The 15,063-nt window shown below is 46.3% G+C and overlaps 1 protein-coding gene across 7 annotated transcripts in view; it reads left to right on the forward strand.

Annotated features, from left to right (window-relative positions):
- PCNT (pericentrin) overlaps nucleotides 1-15,063 on the forward strand; it is a 145,949-nt gene that overhangs the window by 46,736 nt on the left and 84,150 nt on the right. For 5 of the 7 annotated variants that reach the window (XM_049875076.1, XM_049875074.1, XM_049875081.1 and 2 more), the window contains 5 exons: nucleotides 1,551-1,702; nucleotides 5,129-5,331; nucleotides 6,007-6,245; nucleotides 10,651-10,813; nucleotides 11,471-11,683. In XM_049875076.1, coding sequence (XP_049731033.1) covers nucleotides 1,551-1,702; nucleotides 5,129-5,331; nucleotides 6,007-6,245; nucleotides 10,651-10,813; nucleotides 11,471-11,683 — 970 coding nt within the window. The remainder of the gene's footprint in view (nucleotides 1-1,550; nucleotides 1,703-5,128; nucleotides 5,332-6,006; nucleotides 6,246-10,650; nucleotides 10,814-11,470; nucleotides 11,684-15,063) is intronic. The other 2 variants (XM_049875075.1, XM_049875077.1) reach the window with 2 other exon arrangements.

The raw sequence follows: 15,063 nt of genomic DNA on the forward strand, positions 1-15,063 counted from the left end.
AACATTTTGGTCCATGCTACAGTATTTTTGTTTAATATCTTTTTTATTTCTTTCCTTTTATCTTTTCTGGGTTTATTCTGCTCTCCTTTAACTTTTAAAATTGGATGCTTAGCTGTTTAATTTTAGACATGTATTTTTTAAAGTATATGCACTTAATACTATAAATTGCCCTTTAAGTAATGCTTTAGATGAAGTGTTCATATTTTCATCATTAATTTTTTTTATCCCACGTGTGTTTCAGAAATATATTTTTTCAAATTTGAGTTTTTTCTTTAAATACTGTTTCATTAGTTTCTAATCTCGTTGATTGTGGTCGGAGAATGTATTCTGTCTGATACTGAGTTTTTGAATTTTCATGGTCAGTGTTCCTAAATGTTCTGTGTGTGTATGAAACACAATAGGGCTTTCTCCAGTTACTAAGTATGACGCTATATCTATGTACATTCTCTCACACTTGTTACTTGTGCTGTTCAAATCTTTAACACTCTTATTGTCTCTCTTCTTTAAATCTACCTGCTTTATTAGTTACTGGGGGTAGGGGTTAAGATCTAGCACTACAACATTGGATTCGTCAATTTGTCTTTTTAGCTCTGTCATTTTTTATTCCATTTATCTCAAAGCTATCCATTCCGTGCATTCAACTCTTATGATTATCATACTCTCCTGGTGAGGTAAACCTATTGTCATTATGTGCTCCCCCCAAGTCTTTGAATGAAGGGAAGTCCATCCCAGTGTAATGTCTAAGTGCACTGTGGCTTCTCCTTTTTGAGCCCATCATTCTTGGTCTAGATACTCTTGAGTTTCTTCTCAATGATGTTGAACTAGAGGTCTCCAGCATATGAAGCTTATAGGCAGTTGTGGCCGGGGAGAGGCACCCCTACCAAGTGCATACGTGGTGATGCTTGGTCATCTTCTGTGAGGATGAGGCCTGTGTTCATATCAGTAAATGTAACCAATTTAGAGAAATCTGCCTCTGGTGAGTAGATCAAGGGAGAGACACTTGAATTATGGGGCTGAGGTTGCTCTCTTGCTTGGAAGACACGTTTGTCACTCTAAGCTACATGATGTTACCACCAGGGCTGGTGGCTGCTGCCTGGTGAAGTCCTAGGGACCCCATGGTGGCAGGTGACATCAGGGCAGTTGATGTCACCTGCCCACCTGGCCCACACTGTGAAGACTCCCAAGGTGATTGGCTTATTTTTGTTTTCAGAGAGAAATATATAAGAAGGGTGTTTGCTTGTCTGGCAGCTAGTTTTTATTCTAAATGACCAGATTTAGGGATTTAATTTTAAGTTATTATTTGCGAGAATAATCTGTAGTGAACATTCTCTTCTCCTGCCCCTCAGTGTCAAGGCTGGAATGGAGTTATTTATGTGTTCTTTTTTTGGTAGGTGATGAATAATGGAGGAAAAACCATATTAAAAACTTTCACCTTTAATCACCACCTTATTAATCTTTCACTATATTTTTGTTGAATGTAATCCTGAAAGTTCCTTACAGCAATTTATTTATATTGTTTTAACTAACGCTCAAATTTTTTTTCTCAATAGCTGAAAGACCAAATTACATCCTTAAGTAATGAGATTGAAGAGTGTCATTCTGAACTTGAGAAACTACAGCAAAGACGGGAACGAGAAAACCAGGAAGGAACGAATCTCATATCTATGTTGAAGTCCGATATTGATTTATCTCACAGTGAAAGGTCAGTGCCTCCATGCCTCGTCACCAGTGGCGCCATCACTGTTGCCATGTGGCTGGCTTTCAGCGTCTGCTGGGCAATGCGTATGCAGTTTTGGTTTTTCTACTCCACTCACTCCTGGGCCTTTTATCACATTACACCCTCAGGGTGCACTTCAGTGTCTGCTAGGGCAGAGACCCCTGTGTCCATGTTATTCTTCGTATTCAAAGAGCTGTTTCAAACATAGGAAAACGGCACTGAATAATGTAACCAAGACCTATGTACTTAACCACCTAACTGCCTAATGTTAACATTTTGCCATATTAAAAAACAACAAAAACTTTATCCTCTTGCTGAAGCACTTCTGTTTCCATTGCAGTCCCACTCACTTCCTACCCTCCCCAGAGGCTGATCTACCAACTTTATTGATGTCTAGTAGTAGTTGCATAATGTGACTTCATCCTCACTACATATATGTGAATCTAGTAACATCTGTTTTAAAAGTCCGTTTTGTCTGGTATTAGTATAACCACTCCCACTTTCTTGTGGTTGTTCTTTGCGTGATATTTCTTTTGTCATCCATTTACTTTCAGACTGTTTGTATCTTTGAATCTGAAGTGTGCCTCATTGGATCTTTTTAGTTGGACCTTTTTTTTTTATCCTGTCTGAGAACCTCTGCTTTTTGAATGGATTGGTTAATCTGTTCACATTTGTTTTTATTGATATGGTCGAATTATGCCTAAAATTTTACTTTGTTTTCTATGTGTCTCATGTATTTTTTGTTTCCATTCATCCTTACTGCTTTCTTTTACATTAAATGAATATTTTCTAATGTAGCCTTTGAAATTCTTATGATTTTTTTCCACTGTGTTTCTTGGATTTTTGTTTGTCTTTTAGTGTTTGCGTTGGGACCCACCATGTGTGTCTGAACTTGTCAGAATCAACTTCGGATTTATATTAGCTTAATTCCAGTGATATATAGAAATGTTCAGCTCTTTCTCCCCTTTCTGTGGTATCATTGTTATATGTTTTTTATCTGTTAATGTTACAAACCCAATAATACATTGCTGTACTTATTACTTTACTAACTGTAGTCATTTCTTAGCCTAATACAGCTTCATTCAACCTATCTTCTCTGTGATGTTATGGGCAAGTATGTTACGTGATATTATATTTCTATGTAATAGGCTCAACAGTACGTTATATGCACATAATTTTATATAATTGCTTTTAAATCGATTTTGAAAGATACCTTGTGGGATATAGGATTCTTGGTTGATAGTTTTTTCTTGAGCACTTTGAGTATGTTGTTCCAGTGCATCTAACCTCCATTGTTTCCTCTGCGAAGTCAGCCGTTAATCTTACTGGAATTCCCTTGTAAGGGAGGAATCATTTTTCTCTTGCTTTTCTTTCAATACTTTCTCCTTGTTTTCGAGTTTCAGCATTTTTACTATGATGTGTCTGTTTGTGAACCTTTTTAAGATTATCCTATTTGGAGTTTATTGAGCTTCTTTGATGTGTAAGTTACTGTTTTTCAATAAATTTGCCAAGTTTTCAGCCATTATTTCTTCGAATCCTTTTTATTTCTCTCTTCCCCCTCCTTCCAGTAGTCCCAGAGCTCTCATATGTTGGTGCACTTAATGGTATCATGCACTTTCTGATACTTTATTTTTCTTCAATTTTTTTCCTTTATGTTCTTTGGCTTGCATAAACTCTATTGTTCTACAGGTTTGCACATTTTTTTCTGCCAGCTCAAATCTACTATTAATTCTACTCTAGTGTTTTAATTTCCAACTCCAGAATTTCCATTTTTTTCCGTAACTTTATTTTTATTGATATTCTTCATTTAATGTGATATTGTCATCATACTTCTTTAATTACGGTTTCTGTTAGTTTTGGGACCATATTTATAATGGTATATTAATGTTTCTTTTAAATCTGATACCTGATCACTCTAAAAGGCAGTTTCTGTTGTCTCCTTTTATAAGTGTATGGGTGATATTTTTCTATTTCTTTGCATGTCTCATAATTTTCAGATGTAAACTGGGTGTTATAGATAATAAATTGCAGCAGCTCTGCATAGTGGTTCCTCCCTTCCTGGGACTTGCTATTGCTACTTGCTGTTTATTTTTAGTGACTGCCTAGATTATTTTAGTGAATTCAATCTCCTCCTGCCTCCCCCCCCCCCATTTCCCCCTCACTCCATCCAAGTGTTAAGACTCTGATATAGTTCCTCAGGGAAGTGCAGCTTTAGGTATTCACCCAGTTACCTTGCAATGACAGTGGTAGTTGGTCAGGCTCTCCTCCTCCCTTTCCTTGACCACACCTAGCTGTTAAGATGCACTAATTTCCAGATGATTGCTCTATTGTTTTCAGTAATCTCCTGTGGCATAAATTGCACTACAAAGTAACCTAATCAAATTATGACTGCTTTGAAGGAATAGCTTCAAACATCAGTGTTTGATATTTGTCCTGACCCCAGGAAGGCTTTCTCCAGCTATTTTATTTCCTGGTTCTCTCCTGCAAACTATTGGTCTACAGTCTCCACTTTGTCTTCACTAAGTGCACAAATCTCCTATTTGTCTTTCACCACAACCTCCACTGTTTTTGAGAGTGCCCTTTGGCTGGAACTTTTCCAGGCTCAGTTGCAAATAAAGTCACTTCTTTTGGGAAGAGATTTGGAGCTACCAGTTTTTCAGCTTACTTCCCACACTGCCCATCAGGAAGAATCTCAGAGCCGGGGCAGACTTCTGAATATCAGCCCCATCTAAGAGCTGAGCACTCAGTGGAGGGAGGGAAGTATTCTGGGGTCCTCTGGCTTGCCTCTCCTCATGATCTGGGTGAGGACAGTCAAGACCCTAGTACTCTCAGTGTGCTGTGCCTGAGGTAGAACCCCTGCTCCTTGAGCCCCCACCTCTTGGATGCATCTGCCTGGGACTTAGCCTCACAATAGGCCGGGGTGGGGTGGGGAGGGATGGATGAGAAATGTTGGCATCCTGCTTCTCTCCCGGAGAAAGCTCTCCAGCCAGGAATTGAAAAGAAAGGAGGCCATGTATTTGGCTGCAGCTATTTGGAGAGGAGTCTCCTTTCACTGAGCTGGAAGGGGAAGGGAGGGAGTGGTGTTGGTTCAAATACCACAGTGTCTTACCTTTGCTGTTGAATTTTTGTAGGTGTTCTTGAACAGGTGTTTCTTCATCTGCTTCTGGCCTTATGACCATTTCCAGAGGCTTTAAATGGCTGGGGTTTTTTGTTATCATTCTTCCCCATTTCCTGGTGAGCGGGTCTGCGGGATCCCTTGTGCTGTTGTGCTGAAGGTTGTCTCCCTGTGTGTTTAGAGCACGCACGCGTGGCCAGCATCTCCTGCAGTGCCACCTGCCTGTGCTGTGTGTCTGCAGCCAGCACTCGCTTTGATTATGTTGTCTCCTGAATCTCTGTATCCGTCCTGCCCAGGAACGCACTCCAGGATGCCCTCAGAAGGCTGCTGAGCTTGTTTGGAGAGACGGTGAGGGCTGCGGTTGCCATCAAGAGTCAGATCAGTGAGCGTGTGGGGCTGTGTCTGGACGATGTGGGGGCCACTGGTACAGAGAGCCCGCCCAAAGTGTGGCCAAGCGTGGAGGCCCTGTGTGCAGGTGAGCACACAGGTGAGCGTGCAGGTGAGCACCTGGCGCCTTCTCCTCTTTACTTCTCCTGATTGTCTGAGTGGCTCCATTGAGAGTACACCGTGGAATGAAGGTTGCCTAATGTGATTAGTCCTTTGCTTTTCTCAAAGGGCACAGTGTGTGCGTGATGTAGGAACGCTTTTTTCCTAGGTGAGCATTGTCTGGGCTTCCAAGAAGGGCCCTGGAGAGCTAGGGCTGTTGGGTGCCCGTGGGCCTTGTGGGGACCTGTGCCTATAGCCTTCAGGCCCTTTTAGAGTGGTGCAGACCAACTGAGAAGCAGGAGCTGCTGGGACTCCTCCCTGTGGGTGTGGGCTGGGGTGCTATGGGTGGCCTTGGGAGGGCTGTTGGTGGGAGAAGGTTGTTGCTGGGGACCGTCCAGGGGCTGGGCTGGGACTCAGCATTGTGGCCATGACATGAACTATTGTCTCCTCGTCTCCCTCTGCTGACCATGCTGGAGGAGACCATCCTTCAAGGACATCCAAGGTCTGGGCATGGTGGAGCCTTCCCAGCTCCTGTACAGCGTTGCTTCCTGTTCCTACAGCGGGCAATTATTCTTAGATTTTCTCTGCTCTAATTAACATGGTTTGCTCTTCGTCTTAAAGCTGTTTTGGGGGGTTGGCTTGCTCACTGTGCAGCGTGTGGAGGTTTCTGGATCTGGTCATTCTGCAGCCCCCACACTGGATGAGGCCCTGCCTGGGTTCGGCATAGCTCCACTAGAGCCTGACGGGACGCTGCTTGAGTCTGCGGAGGTATCTGTTGTGGCTGAGATCAGCAGTCATGTGTGCGAGAGCTTCTTTATGAGCCCAGAGGCCACACTGGAGTATGAGCAGCCGATCAGGAAGGTCTACCAGAGCCTCAGAGTGGCTGTGAACAGTCTCCTGGAGATGGCCCTGGACTCCAGCAGACAGGTAAGGTGCTGTGTGGAGGGGCCTCCCTACACAGTCTCACTTGAACGTGGGTGAGTCTGCCCTCAGAAGGGGTTGCAGACAAGGTGCAGGCTGTGTTGGCATCGTGCGGGCAAGGTGGAGGGTGACGGCTGGGCTCCATGCTGGAGGCCTCCAAGGGAGAGTTCCCACTCTCTGGAACTTGCTTCCCTTCTGCCCCTCCACCGCTGGCATCTGGAGGCAGAGACCCTGCGCTGACGTTTCCAGGGTGCTTGTTGGCCTTCATAGCTAACACTGTGCTTACGCACGTTTTCCTTCAGGAGGAATCTTCTGAACCAGAATTCTTGAGGAGGTGGACTTGCTACCAATGACAGACAAACCTCTATTTAAGTTAGGTAATACATAAACCAGCTGGATGCTCTCTTGCAATTTCACGTTGAGCGTCTTTACCTTTAGAAATTTCACTAAGGGAATTGATTTTGTTAAACTTTCTGGAACATTGTAGACATTTAGAAAAGAAATTGAGTGAGAATTTATGCAGAGCAATCAAGTAAGCAAGAGAACCTTTTCTCCAGAGTCAGCCCAGTTAGAAGTAGATGTTTTTACATGAAGTGTTGTCTGGGTCTGCAGAAACAGTTGGTGGGTTTTCTCTCCTCAGTGGGGTCAGTGGAGTCCGCTGTGGGTTATGGTTTTGAAATTGAAGTTTCTTTCTCTTGTTTCCTCCCACTGCCTTTTCTGCACCCCCTGCCTACCCCATTCTCTCCTCAGAACTGGGCATCCACAGTACCCAGATGCTGTAATGTCATTACACTGAGGGGTCCCTAGCCCCTGTGTGGCCCAGGGGCTGAGTGAGGGCAGACTTGTCCTGGATGTGCGCTGCTGTCAGCGTGCTCTGTTCATGTAAACTGTCCCCTGGAGCATGAGCCCCCTGGGGAGGTGCCCGCACAGGTATGGGGAATGTGGGGGGATGTAGGGTATGCTAAGAGAGAGGACTGCAGAGGGGGTACAGGGAGCGTGAGGTGTGCTGGGGAGAGGGCCACTGAGGGGATGTGGGGGGGCCAGGGGAGAGGGCTGCAGCGGGAGTGTCGGGGGACCAGGGGAGAGGCTGCAAAGGGGCCATGGGGGTACCAGCAGAGAGGGCCACAGAGGGGAGTGGAGGCCGGTGTGAGGGCTGAGTTCAGAGAGGCAGCCACTCCTCGCTGGCTTGTGTCTCTGGCTCATGCTCATGGGGAGTAGTCTTGGCTGCAGGAAGGGCAGGCCAGCAGTCAGGTAGGGGGCGTACTGGTAGCCTATGGGGAGGGTAGGGAGAGAAGTGGCTTCTGGGGCTGTTTCAAAGGTAGAAACAACATGGTTTCCTTGGAAGCTGGGCCTGGACTGTCCTGATCCACGAGGAGGCTGAGGGAGACCCTGGCTCTGGGACTGAGTTCCTGTCAGTAGTTGAGCAAAGAGTTGGAGAGGGAGTTGCATGGATGTGCTTGCCTAGTGGGCGTGGAGGCCGCAGGAGTGGGGCCCAGGACACATGGAGGTGGGAGCAGGGCTGCCGTTGGGCTAAGATGTGAGACGTTGCTGGCGGCACACGTTGGAGAGGGAGCATCTCTGTGCTGTGGCAAGGTGCCCTTGGTCCCCACTGGCCCTGTGTGATGTGGGTGATTAAGACCAGTGTCCCATCCCCCATCCCCAGTGTGTCTCTGCCCTGTGGCCTGGTTCTCTGGTGGACAGTTTATGTGTCATATTTGTTCTTTGAAAAGTTTTATGTGTATCTTTGTGCAATTTTTCTTTGAAAATTTGTTGAATGAGCAAGTTTAATTATTTAGCAATTGACATAATACATGCATACCTCAGAGATATTGCGGGGTTGGTTCCAGACCACTGCAATAAAGCAAGTCACATGAATTTTTTGGCTTCCCAATGCATATAAAAGTTATGTTTACACTATACCGTAGTCTGTTAAGTGTGCAATAGCATTATGTCTTAAAAAACTGCACATTCCTTAATTAAAAAATACTTTATTCCTAAAAAAAAAAAAATGCTAACCATCATCTGAGCCTTCAGCGAGATATTATCTTTTTGCTGGTGGCAGGTCTTGCCTCGATGTTGATGGCTGCTGACTGATCAGGGTGGTGGTTACTGAAGGCTGGGGTGGCTGTGGCAATTTCTTAAAATAAGACAGCAATGAAGTTTGCCACATTGATTGACTCTTCCTTTTGTGAAAGATTTCTTTTTAGCAAGTGATGTTATCTGAGAGTATTTTACACACAGTAGAACTTCTTTCAAAACTGGAGTCAATCCTCTCAAACCTTGCTGTTGCTTTATCCACTGAGTTTACATAATATTTTAAATCCTTTGTTGTCGTTTCAACAATATGCACAGCATCTTCACCAGGAGTAGATTGCACCTCAAGAAACCCCTTTGCTCATCCATAAAAAGCAGCTCCTCATCCATTAAAGTTTTATCGTGAGATGGCAGCAATTCAGTCACATCTTCAGGCTCCACCTCTAACTCTAGTTCTCTTGCTGTTTCCACCACATGTGCAGTTACTTCCTCCACTGAAGCCTTGAACCCCTCAAAGTCATCCATGAGGGTTGGAATCAGCTTCTTCCAAACTCCTGTTAATGTTGATGTTTGACATCCTCCCATGAATCACGAATGATCTTCGTGGCATCTAGAATGGTGAATCCTTTCCAGGAAGTTTCCAGATCCATCAGAGGAATCACTATCTATGGCACCTATAGCCTTATGAAATGTACTTCTTCAATAATAAGACTTGAAAGTAGAAATTAGTCCTTGATCCATGGGCCTGCAGAATGGATATTGTGTTAACAGGCATGAAAACAACATTAATCTCCTTGTACATCTCCATCAGAGCTCTTGGGTGACCAGGTGCATTGTCAGTGAGCAGTAGTATTTTGAAAGGAATCTTTTCTTCTGAGCAATAGGTCTCAACAGTGGGCTTAAAATTTTCAGTAAACCATTTTGTAATCAGATATGCCGTCATCCAGGCTTTGTTGTTTCATTTATGGAGCACAGGCAGAGTAGACGTGGCATAATTCTTAAGGGCCCTAGGATTTTCTGAGTGGTAAGTGAACATTTGTTTCAACTTAAAGTCACCAGCTGTATTAGTGCCTAACAAGAGAGTCAGCCTGTCCTCTGAAGCCTTGAAGCAGGCATTGACGTCTGCTCTTGAGCTGCCACAGTCCCGTGGCGTCGTCCTCCGATCTACAGCTGTTCCGTCTGCACTGAAAACCCGCCGTCTAGCGTAGCCGTCTTCCCCGTTGTCTCGGTGAGCCCCTCTGGGTGACTCGCCGCAGCTGCTGCCTCAGCGCGTGCTGCTCCATCGTCCGCCGTCTAGCGTAGCCGTCTTCCCGTTACCCCGGTGAGCCCCTCTGGGTGACTCGCCGCAGCTGCTGCCTCAGCGCTTGCTGCTTCACTTTACGCTTCCGTGTTACGGGGGCGGCTTCTTTCCTCAAACCTCGTGAACCAGCTGTGCAGCCTTCAGACTTCTGCAGCTTCCTCCCCCATCTCCGCCTTCATAGAACTGAGGAGAGTTAAGGTCTTGTTCTGGATTAGGCTTCGATTTAAGGAAATATCCTGGCTGATTTGATCTACCCAGACCACTAAAACTTTCTCCATAGCAGCAATGAGGCTGTTCCGCTTTCTTATCGTGCATGTGTTCACTGGAGTAGCACTTTTAATTTCCTTCAAGAACTTTTCCTTTGTATTCACAACTTGGCTAACTGTTTGGTGCAAGAGGCCGAGCTTTCGGCCTGTCTCAGCTTTCAACATGCCTTCCTCAGTAAGTTAATCATTTCCAGCTTTTGATTTAAAAGGAGAGACGTGAGACTCTTCCTTTCATTTGAACACTTAGAGGCCATTGTAGGGTTGTTAATTGGCCTAATTTCAATATTGTCGCGTCTCAGGGAATAGAGAGGCTCCAGGAGAGGGAGAGAGAGATGGGGGAACAGCCGGTAGGTGGAGCTGTCAAAACACACACATTTATCGACTAAGTTCGCCATCTTTTATGGGTGTGGTTCATGGCACCCCAAAACAATTACAATAGTAACACCAAAGTTCATTGATCACAGCTCACCATAACAGATATAATGATAGTAAAAAAAATTGAAATTTTGCAAGGATTATGAAAATGTGACACAGAGACATGAAGTGAGCACATGCTATTGGAAAAATGGCGCTGAGAGGCTTGCTCAACCAGGGTTGCCACAAACCTTCAATCTGTTAAAAGCACAGTGTCTGCAAAGCGTAGTAAAGCGACGAAGTGCGATAAAACAAGGTACGTTGTGTGTTGAGTGTTGAAATGATTGCTTCTTGTGGAATATTTACGATGTCACTAGAATTCTGCCCACGTGTGGTGTTGATGTAAGCTTTGGCTATTTTCAGTGTGCAGTTCTGATTTTCAAATGTGTTTTAACAGCTGGAGGAAGCACACCAAATTCACGCTCGTTTTGAGAAAGAATTTAATTATAAAAATGAGGAGACTGCACAGGTCATTAGACAGCAGAAGGAGCTACTGGACTGCCTCAGTGAGGAGAGCTCTGCGACGGCCGCGCTCACCCGGGAGCTCCACCAGGCCCACGGTGAGCGAGCAAGCTGGGCTCCACTCCCATGGGGGCTGGGTTGCTAGATGGGGTGAGGTGGGGTGGGACGGGACACCTCAGGAGGGAGCTCTACCAGGCCCACGGTGAGCGGTGAGCAGGCGCAGGAGGGTGGGAGGACGGGCCACCTCAAGAGGGAGGTGGGGCAGCACAGTTCTTCACTACAGACTAAAACCAGTGATGGCGGGGCACTCTGCGCCATGAGGCCCTCATCACCTGGATAGGAGATGCATGTGGGAGAAGCTCTGCATTTTGAGGGGCAGGCAGTTTCTCTGCCTGGGCAGCAGTGGGTTTCCAGAGCCTTCTGGAGCACAGCAGGATGGGACATCAGCCTACTTGGCTCAGAGCAGACATGGGGGGCCAGGGTTCTGTCAGGAGTTCATGCTTTTTTTTTGTTTCTGTGCTTGCAGGGTCTGAGCTGGGTTGAGCCCAGATGTGTTCGGGTGGGGAGGGATGTGACCCAGGACCGAGGCGGGGTGCTGATCTGGTGGCCCAACTCTCAGGGGGCCAGGCATCTCTTCCACTTCCCATTCCCCTCCCCAGCTGGTGTCTACCACGTGACAGCACAGGCCAGGCATGGCCCTTGGTACCTGCTGTTTTTTCTTGGCGGGCACCCACCTCACCTGGTCTCCTCTGCAGGCCTCATCGAGGGGTTCAAAGAAGAGAGGGCAGACCTGCAGGTGGCGCTGGACCAGAAGGAGCAGTCAGAGCAGTGCCTGGTCTTAGAGCTGGAGCACCTGAGCCAGCAGCTCCAGGCGGCCACCCAGGAGCAGGCACAGCTAAAGGAGGAGTGTGCTGCCCTGCAGAGCCAGAAGGAGGTGCTGGCTGCCGGCGCACAGGAGAGAGAAGCTGGTAAGAGATGCTGGCTGTAGAGCCCTGACCTTCCGGACTGTAGGGACATGGGCATCGGACTGTCCCTCTGCTTTGTGGACTCTGGACATTGTCGGATGGTGAACCTGTTCCAAAGCCCAGGAATCAGTGTGTGCACATGTGGGTGCCAGTGCTTGTGTGCATGCTTGTGGATGCCTGTGTGTGTGTGTGCATGTGTGTGTGCACGCTGTGCATGCATGTGTGCGCTCGTGCATGTGTGTGGGCTGTGCATGTGTATGTGTGTGTATGCACGTGCGTGTCTGCACATGCATGTGTGTGTGTGCGCGTGCATGTATGTTGTGATTTTTTCCTTCCCCCGTGCCTCCACGTTGCCGTGTTCAGGTGCTGTCTGTCCTTCAGACAGTACTCACCCTTGAGGGCCTGGCCCAGCAGACGCTTAGCAAGCAGTTACGGACCGAGAGGACATGGGCTGTGCAGGATCTCTGCTGTTTGGCTGCGGAAGGGAGAGCTGACCTCTGCTTTCTGAGCATGGGATGAAGGGTTAATGCCTTCAGAGGAGCTCACAGCTCTAGGTAGATGTGGTGGCCCTTGGCTGGGTCCCTGCGCAGGTGCCTGGTTTGGCTTGCCCAGTGGTTGTAAAAATGGAAATAGTTACTGACGACATTTGAGTGTCAGGAGATCTGTCTTGGGAGCCCTGGGCCTGCATGCATGTGGCAGCTTCTCAGCCCTCGAGGTAGCCTCGACCCCGGGCCCACTCCACCCTCACCTGTCGGCCAGACTGTGATGATAGCCCAGGGCACCAACTGAAGGCTGGTGCAGCATGTCCCAGTCCCCCCTACAATCTGCTACAGGGGTTCTCCAGGCCACCCCTCTATGTGGGGCCTGGTTCCACGAGGCCTTCTCTCCCCAGATGGTGGAACCCTGTGTTTCAGGGTCTACCTTTTTATCTTTGCTGCGTGTATTGTCATCACATAGCCGCCAGCTAGAAACAACTGCCTTAGGGGCTGCGGTCTGCCTGTTTCTTCCTTTGTCCCATTTAGCAGTCAGTGCCGAAGTTCTGGAACAGAAGCCTCAGTGACCTGAGCGCAGAGGGTGGCGGGCCGTGGGGATGCACGTATCTGCAAATTGTCTGATGCCAAACATTCCCCAGAGCCTTGCTACTGACGTTCTCCTTCCTCTAATTTCTGAATTTTTATATGCATGGTCATGTGTTCTTGTATGTTTACTTCTGTGAATGTTTGTGTATTTCGATTCATAGGTGTTCCTGTCACTGTAGCACAGAAGGATTCAGGTTTGTAAGATAAGCAAGTGATTTCTCTCTGATGTGTGCCCTTCCTGCTTGCCTCAGAGTTTGCTGCCATTGGACTGAAGAGGAAAGTTGTTCCGAGTGTCTGTGGCAGACCTTAATATCTTTAAATGTAATGATGCTTTAGTCTAAGGAGTCAGTGTTAACGTTCCACAGCTGTAGCCTCTGTGTGCTGTTTGCAGGCGATCATGTCTGCAGTAGCTTCTGCGAAGCTCTGAGGCTGAGTTCCCATCCAGCATGCCTCCTCACAGCTGGGCGTAGTCAACCCTGGGTCGTGTGCAGAGTCTCGGCGCCTTTGCTTGAGTGTTTATACCCATCAGTGTTTCCGGGGAGGTGACACTGTCTTTGAACAGTGGGCTCTATGCCAATGCAGCACCACTGTAAAGGCACTTACATGACTGTGATTCACACCCTGGGGGGTTGCAAATAATGTCGCTGTAGCTGCATGTTTCATGCTAATTTACTGTCATTAATTACTGGGTATTGGCATGAATATTTACAAAAAGTGTTGTTAGCAGTAGTGATAGTTTGTCATAAAAGATTGACGAAGAGTTTTATGAACCAAAACGAGTTTTGAGAGCTGCTGTTGTTAGGTGCTGTTGAGTTGGTTCCCGCTCATAGTGCCCCTATGTACAATAGAACGAAATACTGCCCGGTCCTTTACCATGCTCAAAATTGTTATTATGCTTAAGCCCATTGTTGCAGCCACTCTGACAATCCACCTCATTGAGGGTCTTCCTCTTTTCTGTTGACCCTCTACTTTACCAAGCATGATGTCCTTCTCCAAGGACTGATCCCTTCTGACAACATGTCCAAAGTATGTAAGACTCAGTCTTGACATCCTTGCTTCTAAGGAACATCCTGGTTGTACTGCTTCTAAGACAGATTTGTTCGTTCTTGTGGCAGTCCATGGTATATTCAATATTCTTCGCCAGCACCATAATTCAAAGGCATCAATTCTTCTCCCATCTTCCTTATTCATTGTCCAGCTTTGGCATGCATAAGATGTGATTGAAAATACCATGACTTGGGTCAGGCGCACCTTAGTCTTCAAGGTGACATCTTTGCTTTTCAACACTTTAAAGACATCTTTTGCAGATTTGCCCAACGCAGCGTGTCACTTGATTTTTTGACTGCCTCTTTCATGGGTGTTGATTGTGGACGCAAGTAAAATGAAATCCTTGACAACTTCAGTCTTTTCTCTGTTTATCATGGTGTTGCTTATTGGTCCAGTTGTGAGGACTTTTGTTTTCTTTATGTTGAGGCATAATCCATACTGAAGGCTGTGGTCTTTGATCTTCATCAGTAAGTACTTCAAGTCCTCTTCACTTTCAGCAAGCAAGGTTGTGTCATCTGCCTAACACAGGTTGTTAATGAGTCTTCCTCCAATCATGATGCCTTTTTCTTCTTCATACAGTCCAGCCTCTCTATTTATCTGCTCAGCATACAGATTGAATAGACATGGCGAAAGATACAACCCTGATGCACACCTTTCCTGACTTTAAACCATGCAGTATCCCTTTGCTCTGTTTGAACAACTGCCTCTTGATCTACGTACAGGTTCCTCATGAGCACAATTAAGTGTTCTGGAATTCCCATTCTTTGCAGTGTTATCCATAATTTGTTATGATCTACACTGTTGAATGCCTTTGCAGAGTCAACAAAACACAGGTAAACATCTTTCTGGTATTCTCTGCTTTCAGCCAACAATGATATCCCTGGTTCCACATCCTCTTCTGAATCCGGCCTGAATTTCTGGCAGTTCCCTGTCAATATAGTGCTGGAGCCGATTTTGGATGATCTTCAGCAAAATTTTACTTGTGTGTGATATTAATGATATCGTTCGATAATTTCAGCATTCCATTGGATCACCTTTCTTGGGAACAGGCATAAATATGAATCTCTTCCACTCACTTGGCCGGGTAGCTGTCTTCCACATTTCTTGGCATAGACGAGTGAGCACCTCCAGCACTGTGTCCGTTTGTTGAAACATCTCAGTTGGCATTCCATCAATTCCTGGAGTCTTGTGTTTTGCCAATGCCTTTAGCACTTTTAGCACAGCTTGGACTTCTTCCTTCAGTACCATTGGTTCCTG

This window comes from Elephas maximus, chromosome 2 (genome assembly GCF_024166365.1).
Source record: "Elephas maximus indicus isolate mEleMax1 chromosome 2, mEleMax1 primary haplotype, whole genome shotgun sequence".
Taxonomy (NCBI): Eukaryota; Metazoa; Chordata; class Mammalia; order Proboscidea; family Elephantidae; genus Elephas; species Elephas maximus.